Genomic DNA, 17,369 nt, shown 5'->3' with positions numbered 1-17,369 from the left:
TGGATCCTCCGATTCAAGAAACGATCTCAAACTCCACAAATAATGCCAATCCAAACAGAAGCAAGACGCTGCAATACAGAAAATGGTCGGAAACGGCGGTATATTCAGTCCTCGTCCTCTCCGGCCAATCGGCGGCGGCGCTTCTCGGCAGATTATACTACGAAAAAGGCGGGAAATCCAAATACATGGCGGCGCTGGTGCAGGACCGCCGGAATTCCCGCTCCTTCTCCCTTTCATCATCCTCATCCAAATCAAGAGACAAGCAAACGGATTATTCAAATTGCAAACCACCTCCGATCACTCTCTAGCTCTCCCCGCTCTATACGCGTGTTTCGGCACGTTTCTCGCATTCATTTGCATGCTGTATTCCATCGGCCTCATGTATCTCCCTCTCTCCACTTTCTCTCTCATCTGCGCCACCCAGCTAGGGTTTCAACGCGCTCTTCTCTCACCTCATCAACGCTCAGAGGCTCAGCCCGCCACTGCTCAAACTCCGTTTTCCTCCTCACTCTCTCCTCCGTCCTCCTCGCCCTGCGTCCCGGCGGCGGCGCCGCCGCCGCGGCGGGGGGCAGGTACGCGGCGGGGTTCGCGTGCACGCTGGGCGGCGCGGCGGGGTACGCGCTGCTGCAGTCTCTGGAGCAGCGGGCCTACGGGAAGCTGCTGAGGCGGCAGAGGATGAAGGAAATCTTGGATGTGATTTTCTACGAGTCCATGGCGGCGAGCTCCGTGCTCGCGCTGGGGCTTTTCGGGAGCGGGGAGTGGCGGGGGCTGAAGGGGGAGGTCGAGGGGTTCGGGACGGCGGCGGCGTACGCGGCGGTGGTGGTGGGTGCGGCGGCGGCGTGGCAGGTGTTTGCGGTGGGGATGGTGGCCTTGCTTCTTAAGGTTTCGAGTGTGTTTGGGAATGTGGTTAGCGGCGTGGGCGAGGGTTTGGTGCCGGTTCTTGCGGTTGTGGTATTCAAGGATGGGATGAGTGGTGTGAAGGTTGTGGCATTCTTGTTGGCTGTGTGGGGTTCGGTTTCTTACGTTTATCACCAATTTGTTATTGACAAGGAAAATGGAAATGTGGATCCGCCCATGGGGGATTAGTGCGGCGGAGATTGTGTGGTGGAAAAGTGATGTGGCTCTTTCCCAAGAAGCAGCACCGCCGGAGACGCGGTGGCGGCGGCGACGACGACAAAAGAGAGAGATGGGTGATGTGTCATGCGTGTATTTTAGTTGTTCATATTCTTGGATTATTTGTCCTTGAATTTAATATACACAATAGGTGGAGTTTTGATTTTTGGTGCAGAAATTACAGAGATTGATGTCGTTTCTTTTGGGCAAGGAGATTAAGAAATGTGTAGAAAATAGATAAAGTGGATTCGTAGAATTATTTTAAATATTAGATATAGAGAGAAAATATTGCCATAAAATGAATGAGACACTACTAATGAGATTAATCTAAAAAAGAAAATGGGCCACCATTAATAAGACAAATGGAGTATTATTTAGATTTTAAGCTATAAAGTGGCGGAACATTAGTGGGCTAGATTTTGTTTATTTTTATTGTTAAGCCCATTAACTAAAGTGACGGCTAGTATAAGGTTGTGAACTTGTGAGTGACGAATCTTTGGCAATCAACATATATATATTGGCGGCCGAGGCTTTTATTTATGAGTTTAGGGATTTTAGTTAGGGGTTGTATAACTTGTATTTTTGATTAGCTTATCATATTAGCGGCTGATTGTTGGAGATTGGCGAGCTTGGACGAGATTTTTTGGCACACATTATTGGTTTTACTTATTTCATCTTTTCGTGCTTAATTAGTTAGCTTCTTATTTTATTTCGTAGTTATTCATTGGATATGTTTATGAATTTTTATCCTTTTTTCGTGTCTGTTAAATTTAATAGCATGACTAGCTAATTTCTTGATTCGATGAGAATAATGAAACCTTAGTCTAAAATGTGTGAGACCTAATTGTATTTTTAATTAATTCAATTGAATTTTAATTTATTTTCTGAGCAGAGTGTTTTAATATGATTTTCTTGAGCCTGATCACCTTAGGTTAATTCAGATTAGTGTCAATTAGTTCCCCCAATCCGTAATTGTTGGAATCGGGCTAATTAGTGACGAAGCTATCATATCGGTAGTAGGGAATAAATTGGTAGACGAATTATTACTTGCGTTTTTGGATAATTTGTCTTAATTGAGTTCCTTCATCTTAATGATAATTGAACAAAAATATTTTCACAACATATAAATATAAAATTATAAACAAACTTATTACCATAAGAAGATTTAATGTAGTCTCCTATTAAATAATAAAATCAAAATTAAAATGTTAATATACTAGTATTAAGTTAATATTAATCGATTAAAAAGAACCCAAACAAATAGAAAGAGTCATTCCTTTATTTCTTTTACATCATTTCTCTTCTCTACAATTTCTTCTCTGCAATTTATTTTCTTTCTACAACAAGGTTTGAAAAATCAGCCACCATTTCTTCTCTATAATTTCTTCGCCGCATTATTGTCTTCTTCTCTATACTTTCTTTTCTGTCCACAACAATAGGTCTAAAAAAGTAGTGAATCTTGATCTTTGATTTAGGCGTAGCGTTGTGTGTTTTAATGTTTTCTTTTTCCTTTTCCTTTTGTTGAAATTGCCATGATTGGGAATGTTCTATTATTATGTTTTTTTTCCCCTTATTATTGCTTATTTACCTTGCAATGGCACTAAATTTCATTACCCCTCTATGATAGGATAATGAGAGCGATACATCTGAAGTGAAGTTGGTAGAGATAGCCGCCGGCTAACTGGTATGCTAATGCGTCACATACCTGCTTTCACGAGAGTTGCACTTTCAGTTTCAAGCGGGAAATTTGAAAAGGTTTTCTATCGATTTCAATACATACTCCAAAGCATCATTAAGACTTATTCCTCTGTCTCGCGAAGCTTGATCACTTTCTTTTCGGCACATATTTTTAAGTAACTAGGAGTATTTATTGTGTTAAGGGTGACAAGTGAATAAAGGGAAAAACTTTTGTCATATAAAAAAAGTGATCAAGCGTTCGTCCCAACAGAGTTGAGTTGTGTATTTTTCTGGTCGTTCCAACAAAATTGAGTCGTTTCCCTTTTTGGAATAAATTAAAGCTGCTTTTTCATTCACCCACTCTTTTATTTTACTTTTTCAATAAACTCTAGTTTCTTAAATTCCGTGCCAAAAAAAAATGCTTCACCTTGCTCGGATGGAAGGAGTATGATATATGCTTCTCACTTTCTTCACCTTGGGTTCTATTCTGTTATATATATTTGAGTAACACCTTGTGTTATATTCATTCCGCTATTAGATAACTATGTAATATCCAACACGGGTCACAGCTTGACTCATGAATATTGGTGCCCAATGAGGAATATGATGTTGTGTTTTGTTATCAAAGTAAATATCAGGGATATTAACTTTTTCTAACCATTTCTTACCGCCAATGTTGGGGTCAATGCAAGATTTATCCACAATGATGAAGCACACTTTAGCAAGTGATTTTATTGGTTCTCAAGTTCTTAACCTCGTACAAAGTCAGGTTTGGCTACAATTTAGTTAATATAACTGAATGTTTTAGCAAAATTAAATATAATGTATCCATGGTTTGTATGAGGCAATCACATTTGTTTAACAATCTCAGGCCATGGCCATAGCTAGTGACCACATAGCGCGATCTTCGTTGGAAAGTATGTCCCAAAATGCAGGCCAAACGTCCCTTGGAATCTTAGAGAGGTACTATTGCAGTTGATGCTTGCATGTTTAAACAATATATATTGTTTACTCTTGGAATTGTAGAGATATTGCTCAAGTTGATTATTGAATTGTTCTAAATGTGATCTCTTTTGTGGGCTAGAGAGATAATTGATTGAAAAGATTCTAGTTGTTGCCTAATAAAGATACCAACATGTTCATAATAGAGAGTTTGGAAATGTGTATTCAACATTTAAAAAGGAAGCTGATCATTGTGCCAGCCTAATATAATAAAGCTAATTGATCTTTGAGAAATTGACTATGTATTGAAGATTAGTCAAACACTTTACACTTAAAGGCCTATGTATTCTCTCCTTCAGAGTAATGGATTAGCTTCTACTGTTATTAAGAAACATCATGGAGGAAAAATAGTTATGCATTGTGAATTGAATGTATTTCTTTTGTAGATTAAGCATTTGCTAACTTTTTTGAAGCGAAATATGTTCAAATTGTAGGCGGGAGAATATGAATTGTGACATATTTGAGGAGGTACGTATGGACGAGTATTATAAAGATATTGGTCCCAAGCGCTTCACATTTTCGGTGCGTTGGCCCTTCACGATGCGTGGAGCTAAGATAGAGGAGCTCAAGGAGACGATGTACACGCACGGTTTATGGCCCACTCCAAGACTTATTCTTACATATGAACAATTGAAAAATGATCATGATAAACTTTTTGACGAGCCTAACTTCAATAAGGTATCTTTGGTATATATATACATGCAACTATTTTTAATCATATATTTGTATTTAACTAATTTTTGTTTTAGATGTTTGACAAGTACAAAGAAGAGGTATTAGAAGTTTGGCCTGATTTGAAGAATCCAACATGTCTGATGGCTGCCAAGAGACTGATAATCAAAGGGTGGAATTGGCACGGCAAGCCTGCCGGCATAAAATCCACAATGTATCTATATTATGGACTTGCATTGAGAAATGCAATACCAGATAGTAAGTTACAGTCTATCTATTTGTGATCTTAAATTGTTGTAGTTGTTATGTCTTTTGATTTTAATTTGTTTTTTCAGATTTTGGTATTCCTGTTGGAGTGCCCATGACGCTGAAGGATGCATCCAAGTATGCTAAAAATGTGATGATGGAACTGAAAATATTTGGAAAGGAGATTGGCGCACCTGTGTATCCTGAGATATACACTAGCATTCGTCAAAGTGGTGCGCCTTTTATCATTAATGAGATAAGGCCACATTTCACAAGAGTGTTGGTGAATGGTAAAGCTGAATTTAGAGCTATTGGTGTGGAAGATAACAAATATTACACTGGAGCGGCCAATCATGAAAAGTCGATTGTCATTTTGCCAACGCGACAGCAGGCATATATACTTTAGTTTTTATTAAATTTTTGTTTGTATACTCTTTACTTGTCTTTACCTTGAATTTCATATTTAGTAAATTGTTCCATTATTTTTTGCAGCATCTATCCAGTGACTTCAGCTCAGCTCAGCCCACACGTTTCAACTCATCTCAACCATCGTGGTTCAGTTCACCTCAGGGGCGCCTTTGATCAAATTGTGCAACCACTCTGTGATGAGTACTTGAATCGTACTCATAACGAACGTCATATTCCATTATTTCGGGTGGAACTCCAGGTGCAGCTGGTTCTACTTCAACAGGCTCCTCTGCAACGGGATCCTCCTGAGGATTACTAGTTGAACCTTGGTGGGATTTATCTTTTCTCCTACGCCTACCCATTTGCGAGTAACTAGCTAGTAACGAGGGAAACAAATATAGACAATGAGGTTAATTACATGGTGTTGAATGCAGGGATGTATACAAGTCGAGTTGAATCGAGCTCGGTCCATAAGTGTGAAGCTCGGTTCCTTTTGGGTCCTTATTGTTATATTGGGCATCATATAATTAATTTGGCATAAGTGCTCACAGATTTTCAATTCAAATTTATTGTTAAAGGGTCTGTATTAGGAAAAGTTGAGTTTAAAATTATTGAAGACCATTATCTTAGGGTGATTTGCAAAAATAGGCCACTAGTTTTCGGACTTGTAAAAATAGGCCAATTATTTTAGTTTTTGATATTTTTATGCCACATGTGTACCCAATCAGACTATTATAAATGCTGAATTGAGCTCAAATGTGGCCTAAAAATGCCAAAAACTAAAATAATTGGCCTATTTTTGCAAGTCCGTAAAATAGTAGCCTATTTTTGCAAATCGCCCTAAGATAATGACCTGAAATAATTTTAAACTCGGAAAAGTTCATGAACATAAATTGTCAAAAATTGAGGGTAAGAAAATCATCAAACAATCATGCTAATATTAAAATTAAATCATCCACAATACAAATAATCATGCTTATATCAATTTAAATATGTGTCCTCTCCTCAACCTCTCTCCCTCATCTCTTCATCTTCGGCCACTTCTCTCCCTCTTCCTCATCTCTCCCCCCTTGTCTGTTTCCCCTCACCGCTACCAGCCGCGGGTCCTCCTTTCTCCGGCAGCGACCTTCGCCGCCTGCTAGCGTCACTACCTTTTCCTTATTTCCGTCTTGCCTACAACAGCAGCAACTGCCATCGCAGCAGCGCCGTCCAGCCACCTCCTCCCTTTGTCCGACCAGAACAGCACAACAGCGGCTGAGGCCACCGTCCCTGTCTCCTCCCGCTAGCCGCCGTGGCGCGAAGCGCCGGCGGCGCTGTTCAACCGTTCCCCCTCTTCTATCTCCTGTCTAAATTCTAAACCACTGCTCCTCTTTCAATCTATTCTATTTCTTATGTATTAATTATGTGTCTGCCTTCTTTTATTTTATTATGCAGTGTAATGGTTTTTCAAAACAAAGCAAGTGTTTGAAAAAAATAAATTTAATAGTATGCACTGGAATGAAACTACATAGTTTTACATAAATATTTAAAATTACCACTTGAAGTTAAAGGAACAGAACAAGAGGCCGGCCAGCTGAGTTTTTGGAATGATTTCCAGAAAGTGATACGAGTTAACATGAAAAAGGAAATGAGGCAGCGGATTAATAGTGTACTGCACAAGAGTAGTAAAATGGTACTTTTTTCGATAAAAAAAAGTAAAATGGTACTTGCTGTATAAGATTTTGAAAATAATTTGGTGGCTGAGGAAGGGTACACGTTATTACTCCAAGAAATCAGAAATTGTGGCTGAAAAAATGCTGATAATCAACTAAATGTTATGGGCTTTTTATTAAAATCTAGCCCAATGCAAGTATATACATAATAAGGTTCAACTTAAAGGGAGCATATATATACAATTAGGCCCAATCATCAAAGAAGCTCAAATTTAAATTAATACCTTTGAGCTTAAAATTCTAAAATTATAATCTGTAATTTAAATTTATTTATCTAACTAGGGGCACGACTATATAATTCACAAACTCGACTCATAGATATATATTTTAATGACTTGAAAATTTAATAATTTCCAAATAAAAATTGCAAAGAAAATAAATGGTTTTGGGCTGTGACAATTCCTGAGATATACACTAGCATTCGTGTATCCTGAGATATACACTAGCATTCGTCAAAGTGGTGCGCCTATTATCATTAATGAGATAAGGCCACATTTCACAAGAGTGTTGGTGAATGGTAAAGCTGAATTTAGAGCTATTGGTGTGGAAGATAACAAATATTACACTGGAGCGGCCAATCATGAAAAGTCGATTGTCATTTTGCCAACGCGACAGCAGGTATATATACTTTAGTTTTTATTAAATTTTTGTTTGTATACTCTTTACTTGTCTTTACCTTGAATTTCATATTTAGTAAATTGTTCCATTATTTTTTGCAGCATCTATCCAGTGACTTCAGCTCAGCTCAGCCCACACGTTTCAACTCATCTCAACCATCGTGGTTCAGTTCACCTCAGGGGCGCCTTTGATCAAATTGTGCAACCACTCTATGACGAGTACTTGAATCGTACTCATAACGAACGTCATATTCCATTATTTCGGGTGGAACTCCAGGTGCAGCTGGTTCTACTTCAACAGGCTCCTCTGCAACGGGATCCTCCTGAGGATTACTAGTTGAACCTTGGTGGGATTTATCTTTTCTCCTACGCCTACCCATTTGCGAGTAACTAGCTAGTAACGAGGGAGCAGTTTGAAGTTTTTGTTTCTTTACTGTATCGGAAGGAATGTGCTGTATATGTGAGAACAAATATAGACAATGAGGTTAATTACATGGTGTTGAATGCAGGGATGTATACAAGTCGAGTTGAATCGAGCTCGGTCCATAAGTGTGAAGCTCGGTTCCTTATTATGTTATTTTGGATCCTTATTGTTATATTGGGCATCATATAATTTATTTGGCATAAGTGCTCACAGATTTTCAATTCAAATTTATTGTTAAAGGGTCTGTATTAGGAAAAGTTGAGTTTAAAATTATTGAAGGTCATTATCTTAGGGTGATTTGCAAAAATAGGCCACTATTTTACGGACTTGCAAAAATAGGCCAATTATTTTAGACTTTGGCATTTTTAGGCCACATTTGAGCTCAATTCAGCATTTATAGGCCACTTTTTGGGGTCAAAATGTGGCCCAAAATAGTCTGATTGGGTACACATGTGGTCTAAAAATACCAAAAACTAAAATAATTGGCCTATTTTTACAAGTCCGAAAAATAGTAGCCTATTTTTGCAAATCGCCCTAAGATAATGACCTGAAATACTTTTAAACTCGGAAAAGTTCATGAACATAAATTGTCAAAAATTGAGGGTACGAAAATCATCAAACAATCATGCTAATATTAAAATTAAATCATCCACAATACAAATAATCATGCTTATATCAATTTAAATATGTGTCCTCTCCTCAACCTCTCTCCCTCTTTCCTCATCTCTCCCTCTCCGTCGACTTCTCTCCCTCTTCCTCATCTCTCCTCCCTTGTCTATTTCCCCTCACCGCTCCCAGCCGCGGGCCCTCCTTTCTCTGGCGGCGACCTTCGCCGCCTGCCAGCGTCACTACCTTGTCCTTATTTCCATCTTGTCTACAACAGCAGCAGCTGCCATCGCAGCAGCGCCGTCCAGCCACCTCCTCCCTTTGTCCGACCGAAACAGCACAACAGTGGCTGAGGCCACCGAACCACCGTCCCTGTCTCCTCCCGCCAGCCGCCGTGGCGCGAAGCGCCGGCGGCGCTGTTCAACCATTTCCCCCCTCTTCTATCTCCTGTCTAAATTTTAAACCATTGCTCCTCTTTCAATCTATTCTATTTTCTTATGTAGTAATTATGCGTCTGCCTTCTTTTATTTTATTATGCAGTGTAATGGTTTTTCAAAACAAAGCAAGAGTCTGAAAAAAATAAATTTAATAGTATGCACTGGAATGAAACTACATAGTTTTACATAAATATTTAAAATTACCACTTGAAGTTAAAGGAACAGAACAAGAGGCCAACTGAGTTTTTCGAATGATTTCCAGAAAGTGATAGGAGTTAACATGAAAAAGGAAATGAGGCGGCAGATTAATAGTGTACTGCACAAGAGTAGTAAAATGGTACTTTTTCCGATCAAAAAAAGAAAAAAAGTAAAATGGTACTTGCTGTATAAGATTTTGAAAATAATTTGGTGGATGAGGAAGGGTACACGTTATTACTCCAAGAAATCAGAAATTGTGGCTGGAAAAATGCTGATAATCAACTAAATGTTATGTGCTTTTTATTAAAATCTAGCCCAATGCAAGTATATAAATAATAAGGTTCAACTTAAAGGGAGCATATATACAATTAGGCCCAATCATCAAAGAAGCTCAAATTTAAATTAATACCTTTGAGCTTAAAATTCTAAAATTATAATCTGTAATCTAAATTTATTTATCTAACTAGGGGCGCGACTATATAATTCACAAATTCGACTCATAGATATATATTTTAATGACTTGAAAATTTAATAATTTCCAAATAAAAATTGCAAAGAAAATAAATGGTTTTGGGCTCTGACAATTCCGCTATTAGATAAATATGTAATATCCAACACGGGCCACAGCTTGACTCATGAATATTGGTGCCCAATGAGGAATATGATGTTGTGTTTTGTTATCAAAGTAAATATCAGGGATATTTTAACTTTTTCTAACCATTTCTTGCAGCCAATGTTGGGGTCAATGCAAGATTTATCCACAATGATGAAGCACACTTTACCAAGTGTTTCTATTGGTTCTCAAGTTCTTAACCTCGTACAAAGTCAGGTTTGGCTACAACTTAGTTGTTATAATTGAATGTTTTAGCAAGATTAAATATAATGTATCCATGGTTTGTCTGAGGCAATCACATTTGTTTAACGATCTCAGGCCAATGCCATAGCTAGTGATCACGTAGCGTGGTCTTTGCCGGAAAGTATGTCCCAAAATGCAGGCCAAGCATCTCTTGGAACCTTAGAGAGGTACTATTGCAGTTGATGCTTGCATGTTTAAACAATATATATGGCTTACTCTTGGAGTTGTAGAGATATTGCTCAAGTTGATTATTGAATTGTTCTAAACGTGATCTCTTTTGTGGGCTAGAGAGATAATTGATTGAAAAGATTCTAGTTGGTGCCTAATAAAGATACCAACATGTTCATAATAGAGAGTTTGGAAATGTGTATTCAACATTTAAAAAGGAAGCTGATTATTGTGCCAGCCTAATATAATAAAGCTGATTGATCTTTGAGAAATTGACTATGTGTTGAAGATTAGTTTAACACTTTACACTTAAAGGCCTTTGTATTATCTCCTTCAGAGTAATGGATTAGCTTCTACTGTTCTTAAGAAACATCATGGAGGAAAAATAGCTATGCATTGTGAATTGAATGTATTTCTTTTGTAGATTAAGCATTTGCTAACTTTTTTGAAGCCAAATATGTTCAAATTGTAGACGGGAGAATATGAATTGTGACATATTTGAGAAGGTACATATGGACGAGTATTATAAAGATATTGGTCCCAAATGATTCACATTTTCGGTGTGTTGGCCCTTCACGATGCGTGGAGCTAAGATAGAGGAGCTCAAGGAGACGATGTATACACACGATTTATGGCCCACTCCAAGACCTGTTCTTACATATGAACAATTGAAAAATGATCATGATAAACTTTTTGACGAGCCTAACTTCAATAAGGTATCTTTGATATATATATGCAACTATTTTTAATCATATATTTGTATTTAACTAATTTTTGTTTTAGATGTTTGACAAGTACAAAGAAGAGGTATTAGAAGTTTGGCCTGATTTGAAGAATCCAACATGTCTGATGGCTGCCAAGAGATTGATAATCAAAGGGTGGAATTGGCACGGCAAGCCTGCCGGCATAAAATCCACAATGTATCTATATTATGGACTTGCATTGAGAAATGCAATACCAGATAGTAAGTTACAGTTTATGTATTTGTGATCTTAAATTGTTGTATTTGTTATGTCTTTTGATTTTAATTTATTTTTTTAGATTTTGGTATTCCTGTTGGAGTGCCCATGATGCTGAAGGATGCATCCGAGTATGCTAAAAATGTGATGATGGAGCTGAAAATATTTGGAAAGGAGATTGGCGCACCTGTGTGTCCAGAGATATACACTAGCATTCGTAAAATTGGCGCGCCTTTTATCATTAATGAGATAAGGCCACATTTCACAAGACTGTTGGTGAATGGTAAAGCTGAATTTAGAGCTATTGGTGTGGAAGATAACAAATGTTACACTGGAGCGGCCAATCATGAAAAGTCGATTGTCATTTTGCCAACGCAACATCAGGCATATATACTTTAGGTTTTATTAAATTTTTGTTTGTATACTCTTTACTTGTCTTTACCTTGAATATCATATTTAGTAAATTGTTCGATTATTTTTTGTAGCATCTATCCAGTGACTTCAGCTCAGCTCAGCCCACACGTTTCAACTCATCTCAACCATCGTGCTTCAGTTCACCTCAAGAGCGCCTTTGATCAAATTGTAATAAAGTTCAAGAGTATGGGTGTGTTTACTTTGATAGTAAAATTTTCATTTGAAAATGATGGATAAGAAAATGTGAGATAATATTATATTTTTCTGCTTTTTTTTATCATGTGTTTACTTTGTTAGGAATAGATGGATAAAAAAATGGAAATGTTGGAAAATATTTTCACATCCTCCCAGTAGGATAATATTATCCAACATTTTGAGAAATGGAGTGAAAATGGGCTGTCCAAATAAATTTTCCAGCCTGACCGGAGAAAATTATCCATCATAGAAAATATGTAAAAATGATGAAAAATATACTTTTTCTAATAGAAAAGTAAACACACCCTATATATATACCTACTGATAGTGCTTAATCAACCAAATCAGTCAAATTCTTGAGGATTAATTAATCAATTGACAAAAATATAGACGATTCTTGAGAATCACTTGATCCAATCCTATGTATTTTGTCTCCCAACAAGCATTTAATAATCATCATTATTTAGCTTGTCACAAGAAAAATCCAGCACTGATGTGTTCATTAATCATCCTCTTGCCCAACATCAATATTCCCAGCAAAATTCTCAAATTGAAATTGTATAGTTGAAGCATCAAGCAAGCAACAAATCTAGAAGAAATCACAAGCATTCATTTGTGCAAATTTGTATATTCAAAGGCATCCATATTAAGCTACAAAGAAAATCAAGTGCTGAATAAAACACATAAATCGAACAATTTAAGTTGAGAAGTAAGTTAGCGTAATTATTTTCGGTTTGGGCATAATTGAGAATCAGCACAGTAGCAATATAGCGTATTTTAATTAAATCTATAAATATTAAAAAAATCTAGGGTAGTGTTCTTTTATATAAGCAAAATCAGAAAGATTCATATCTTAACAGCAGCGCCGCTTATTGTTCTTCTTCATTACGCGGCGCACTTCTTTATTTTTCTAATCCACAAAGATTTGGGACTGGTTTTGCAGTACCCGTCTCGGCCTCTCAGCTGAATCCAAATTCATCTTCACAATTAGGATAGGAATGGCTGCACGCTTCGCTACCTCCGCCACGCGCCGCCTATCTCTCCGCGGCGGTGTTCGATCTAGCAATTGCTCCTTAGGGCGGGGTTTTGGATCCCGAGCTCAATTCGTCGGCAGGTTCCATTTTTTCAAAATTTTGAATTTGTATGTTTTGTTTAAATATCAATTATATGCGAAATTTTAAATTTTTGTTCAGGGAGGCGGATGCTACTGAGTATAATACGAGAATCGCCGGTGCCCCGCCGACGAGTAACCAGCTATGCCAACCCTCTAGATATATATTGTCTGGGTTTGCAGGTATTTGCAAAGTTTCTCAGTGATAAGCTTAATTCAATGTTTATTATGTTATGTGTAAAAGTTAAATTAGGAAGAGATAACAAAAGAGAAAAAAACTAGTGAAAAAAAAAATTTCAAGAACGACTTTTGAAATGAAGACTAAAAAAAAGTTCAGCTGGAAAACTCTTGTAGCCATCATCACCTCATTCCTGATTATCAATTTTCAGTTATATTGGTGTGTTGAAAATTTTTATATGTCCATTTTCAATTTTCATCACCTTATGCTCTTCATATCTGAAAAGTTTATATAAAGTTTCCATTTTTATTGGGTAGGTTATAATTGGCAACGACATAAAAGCAGTCTAGTAGGAACCTCAGAGACTACACGCGCAACAACTTATCCTAAATCCTTCTGTGAGTGGCTAGCTGGAATTATCGATGGTGATGGAAGTATTCAAGTTAGTAAAAAAGGATATACTTCTCTTGAAATTACTATGGGACTTGAAGATCTACCACTACTACGATATATCCAACTTATGCTTGGTGGAAGTATTAAAATGCGAGCAGGTGCTAAAGCTTATCGTTATCGACTACATAATCACCTTGGTATGATTAAACTAATGAATTGTATAAATGGTCATATTCGACATTCAGCACGACTACTTCAACTACATCGTGTCTGTCAAGTACTGGAAATCCCCGTAATTCTACCTATTCCACTAGATGCTCAATCAAATTGGTTTGCAGGATTCTTTGATGCTGATGGTACTATTACTATAGCTATGAAGCATGGACTACCTCAACTAAGTATTCGAGTAACTAATAAACTTCTACAAGATGTAGAGTCTTATAAGGTAGTATTTGGAGGAAGTCTCTACTTTGATAGTAGTCAAAATGGTTACTATCAATGGTCTATACAAAGTAGAAAAGATGTTATCATGATATGATGCTAGATTACTTTAAATCAAATACTTTCCGAAGTCATAAATCACGACGATTCTTCCTTATTGAGGAATATTACAGTCTTTACGATCTCAAAGCATTTAAACCTGACAGTATTCACCATAAAGCATGGCTAGCTTTCCTAGACAAATGGAATAAGTTGATGATATAGTCCACCTTTCTTCTATTCATCCGCTTATATTAGTAGAAGAGAGAAGCACCCTGAAGTTTACATCCTCATTCTGCCTGGATCCGGTATCATAAGTCATATCGTTTCCACTTTTTCGGGAAAACCGGTTTTCGGGTATCTAGGCATGGTTATGAGTGAAGGATCGTGGACAAGAGAATCTGTGTTCCATACTTGTGGTGTTTGGAAGCCGTTATGGTTTTTACAAAACGGTGAGCTACTGTATTTTGCAAGCTTGAATGATGAACTAGCTGTGTTTGATCATGCCATTGGAAAGTTGAAGCATCTTGGTATGTATTGCTTTTCGACCTCACCAAGGCTAATTCTATTTTTTGAGAGCTTTGTTCAACTCAATGGAATTTCAGACGTTGAGGAGGTAAAATTCCTTATGCTTATACTAGTTTGGTGAGTCTCTGTACGTATACTTTCTTATTTATTTTATATATGGATGAGTAATGTGTTTGTATTAAATTATTAATTTCACCAATAAGCAGGAGAAAGAAGAAGACGAGCACATGACTGAAGGGGAAGGGCCGTTAAGCGTAGCTTGTTATCTTTACTGTTTATCAGGGAATCTATCTGTATTTTCCGTTGGGAATAATTTGTTATTCCAAGAAATTAGTCATAAAATCTTTTTTCCGACTGTCTTAATTTTTCCAAGAAATCCATCCATTATTTTAACCGCCATCAGACAGAAGAGTGGAAAGGATATATGCAGGCAAAGAGATGCTCTATCTTATGTGGAACTACGGCGCTGTTACAAACTCCGGTGGCTCAGCGGCAGCTACCGGCCGTGCAAGGAGGGCACGGGGGACGTTAGGGTGGTCGATTTTTGCACCCGACGGCCGTGTCCATCGACTATAGTGATGTCGACAGATGCCTTTGCCGCCGTCTCACGATCCCTCTATTTTTTTCATTTTTTATTTACTTAGTTGCCATATAAATTGTGGAGATTTTTTATTGATAAACTAAGGTTTAGTTGTGTTTTGGTTTTTTGGGTTTTTTCGCAGTTTGCTAGCATGTTTAGCTCATTTAATTTGGAGGCTGCCTTTGTAGCATTCTTGTAGCTCATATTAATTTTTTTTAAGTATTATACAAGATATATATTAAATTTTATGAATTACTATTATACAAGAAATCACTCTCTCTCACACACATTAGAGAAATGGGCTTGAAGAAAAGACTTCGGCCCAATGGGCTCCTCAACAAATATGTATGAGTAAATAATAATGAGTAAAATAGTAATGTGTTTGTATTAAATTATCACGAAGACTTGTACGAGACCGGTCTCATATACGTAGCATAGTTTATAAAACAATGGCCTAGTGCGGTGGGTAAAGCTTTACTTCTCTTTCCTCAGGTTGGGTGTTCGACTCCGTTAGCATGCGAAATTTCTTTTTTTTTTTTTTGGTATATGCGTTATTTCTTGGTTTTTATATACTAGTGCGCATTTCGACGGAAAATTATTTTAACTTATTATATAAATTATTTTTAAATTTATTTAATTTAAGGTAATATAGTTGAAATTATATTAATTTGAATCATATTCCTCAATTAAATGTTAACCTTTTGTTAGAATAATAAATATTCTTTTTATGCATATTTTTATTTAATAATATTTTAAAAAATGTATTGATATTGAAAATTTTATTTCATCTGAGCATCATCTCGTCTGAACCTTGTAGGATCATATCATAATCTAAATTTCGGAAGACGACAACTAACGTTTGAACATCAGACTTTTGAGTATCATCTCGTCTAGACCTTAAAATATAAAAAATGAACTTTTATGCGTCAAGTTTTTTTAACATCACTATCTGGAGCTTTAAAAATCAAAGTTGACTTGTGAGATTGTATGATTTGGAGCTTCTAACATCATATAACTAACTTGTAATATCATTTTGTATGGAACTTGAAAAAATCTTGACAAACTTTTATGCATTATTAGTTCTAAATATTATAACTGAGTTCCAAGAATCATCTCGTTTGGAGTTTAAAAAAACAAATTTAACTTGTGAGTATCATCTCATTTGAACTTTGAATGACCACAATTAAGTTACAAGAATTATCTTGTGTGTAGCTTTAAAGATCATTATCGTCTTTAGTTTGTAAGATTATAACTAACTTCTAAACATCATCTTGTATGCAGGTTGAAAAATCTTGACAATTTTTTGTGCATTATTTCATGTGGAGCTTGAAATATCATAATTGAGTTTCGAGCATCATTTTGTTTGAAATTTGAAAGAATAAAATGGACTCGTGAACATTAATTATCTTCAAATCTTGAGTTTCGAGCATCATTCCATCTGAAAATTGAAAGAATAAAATTGACTCGTGAACATTATCTCGTTTGAAGTTTGAAAGATCATAACTAAGTTTTGAAAATCATCTCGTGTGTAGCTTAAGAAAGTTGACACGAGATTCAAATTGTATTAATTTATTTAGTAATTTAATTGATAGATTTTCATAAAAAATCTATGTTGAATCCAAATTTTATTTTTAAAATTTTATACAAAATATATTATTTTATAATCAAATTAAATTGAAGAAATAATTTACTTAATCAAACCAATTTATATTTTCAAATTAAATTAATTAGACCATGTATTTAATTAAATAAATTTGGTCAAATTAAATTGACAAAACAATTCAAATTGTATTAGTCTCAATCATTCCGCCAATTAAATGTACATTTTTAATTTGGAGAGCAAGTGAAATCTTATAAAAATACTCAATGTGAAATGAGGTGATTTATATGAATTCTTCACTCGATTGAGATTATTATAAATTTGATACATGATTAAAGATTTCTAATATATTTTAACATCATATCCTTTATTGTTCTTTATCTAAATTCTTCATGTATGCATTACTAATTTCATAATTTATCTATTATTATTATTATTATTATTATTATTATTATTATTATTATTATTATTATTATTATTATTATTATTATTATTATTGTAGTAATGGACGAACAGAAACAAATAAAGTTTGCAGAAATGAAAAATATATTTTTCTTCCCTATATAACTAAAATGTATGGATTTATTTTACAAAAAATAAAAATAAAATTTTAATTATTTTGATAGACATTAAATAAGATTTTGTTTTAAAGTAATCAGTTTATAGAATTTGTGCCTTATTATGCAAACATGTAAATCAATGACCGGACCCGTTTATAATTTACATATACGTGCATGTCTCAATTCAAACTTAATTTAAAATTAATTTTATTGAAAATTAAGAATATAAATATTA

General features: G+C 35.8%; 5 protein-coding genes and 1 pseudogene across 6 annotated transcripts in view; 5 read left to right on the top strand and 1 right to left on the bottom strand.

Annotated features, from left to right (window-relative positions):
• LOC130985259 (uncharacterized) overlaps positions 1–17,369 on the bottom strand; it is a 920,555-nt gene that overhangs the window by 773,692 nt on the left and 129,494 nt on the right. The gene's annotated exons all lie outside the window — the stretch shown is intronic.
• Positions 3–1,112, top strand: LOC131024798 (purine permease 21-like; annotated as a pseudogene).
• Positions 2,382–5,501, top strand: LOC130985291 (uncharacterized). The gene is made up of 8 exons (XM_057908194.1): positions 2,382–2,460; positions 2,741–2,868; positions 3,461–3,559; positions 3,662–3,753; positions 4,227–4,470; positions 4,542–4,722; positions 4,800–5,101; positions 5,203–5,501. The coding sequence occupies exons 2-8, from the start codon at positions 2,800–2,802 to the stop codon at positions 5,290–5,292; spliced, it is 1,077 nt and encodes a 358-aa protein (XP_057764177.1). The 5' UTR covers positions 2,382–2,460; positions 2,741–2,799; the 3' UTR covers positions 5,293–5,501.
• Positions 7,135–7,965, top strand: LOC130985345 (uncharacterized). The gene is made up of 2 exons (XM_057908283.1): positions 7,135–7,448; positions 7,550–7,965. The coding sequence occupies exons 1-2, from the start codon at positions 7,345–7,347 to the stop codon at positions 7,782–7,784; spliced, it is 339 nt and encodes a 112-aa protein (XP_057764266.1). The 5' UTR covers positions 7,135–7,344; the 3' UTR covers positions 7,785–7,965.
• On the top strand, positions 12,496–15,142 carry LOC130985301 (intron-encoded DNA endonuclease aI4-like). Its single transcript, XM_057908210.1, is given in 4 exon segments — positions 12,496–12,818; positions 12,898–12,998; positions 13,311–13,918; positions 13,921–15,142. Coding segments are annotated over 4 exon segments (996 nt in total). The 5' UTR covers positions 12,496–12,702; the 3' UTR covers positions 14,092–15,142.
• On the top strand, positions 14,234–15,142 carry LOC130985327 (uncharacterized). Its single transcript, XM_057908258.1, has 2 exons — positions 14,234–14,482; positions 14,601–15,142. The coding sequence occupies exons 1-2, from the start codon at positions 14,234–14,236 to the stop codon at positions 15,036–15,038; spliced, it is 687 nt and encodes a 228-aa protein (XP_057764241.1). The 3' UTR covers positions 15,039–15,142.

Source organism: Salvia miltiorrhiza, chromosome 5 (genome assembly GCF_028751815.1).
Source record: "Salvia miltiorrhiza cultivar Shanhuang (shh) chromosome 5, IMPLAD_Smil_shh, whole genome shotgun sequence".
NCBI lineage: Eukaryota > Viridiplantae > Streptophyta > Magnoliopsida > Lamiales > Lamiaceae > Salvia > Salvia miltiorrhiza.
This window is presented reverse-complemented; position numbering and strand designations above follow the sequence as displayed.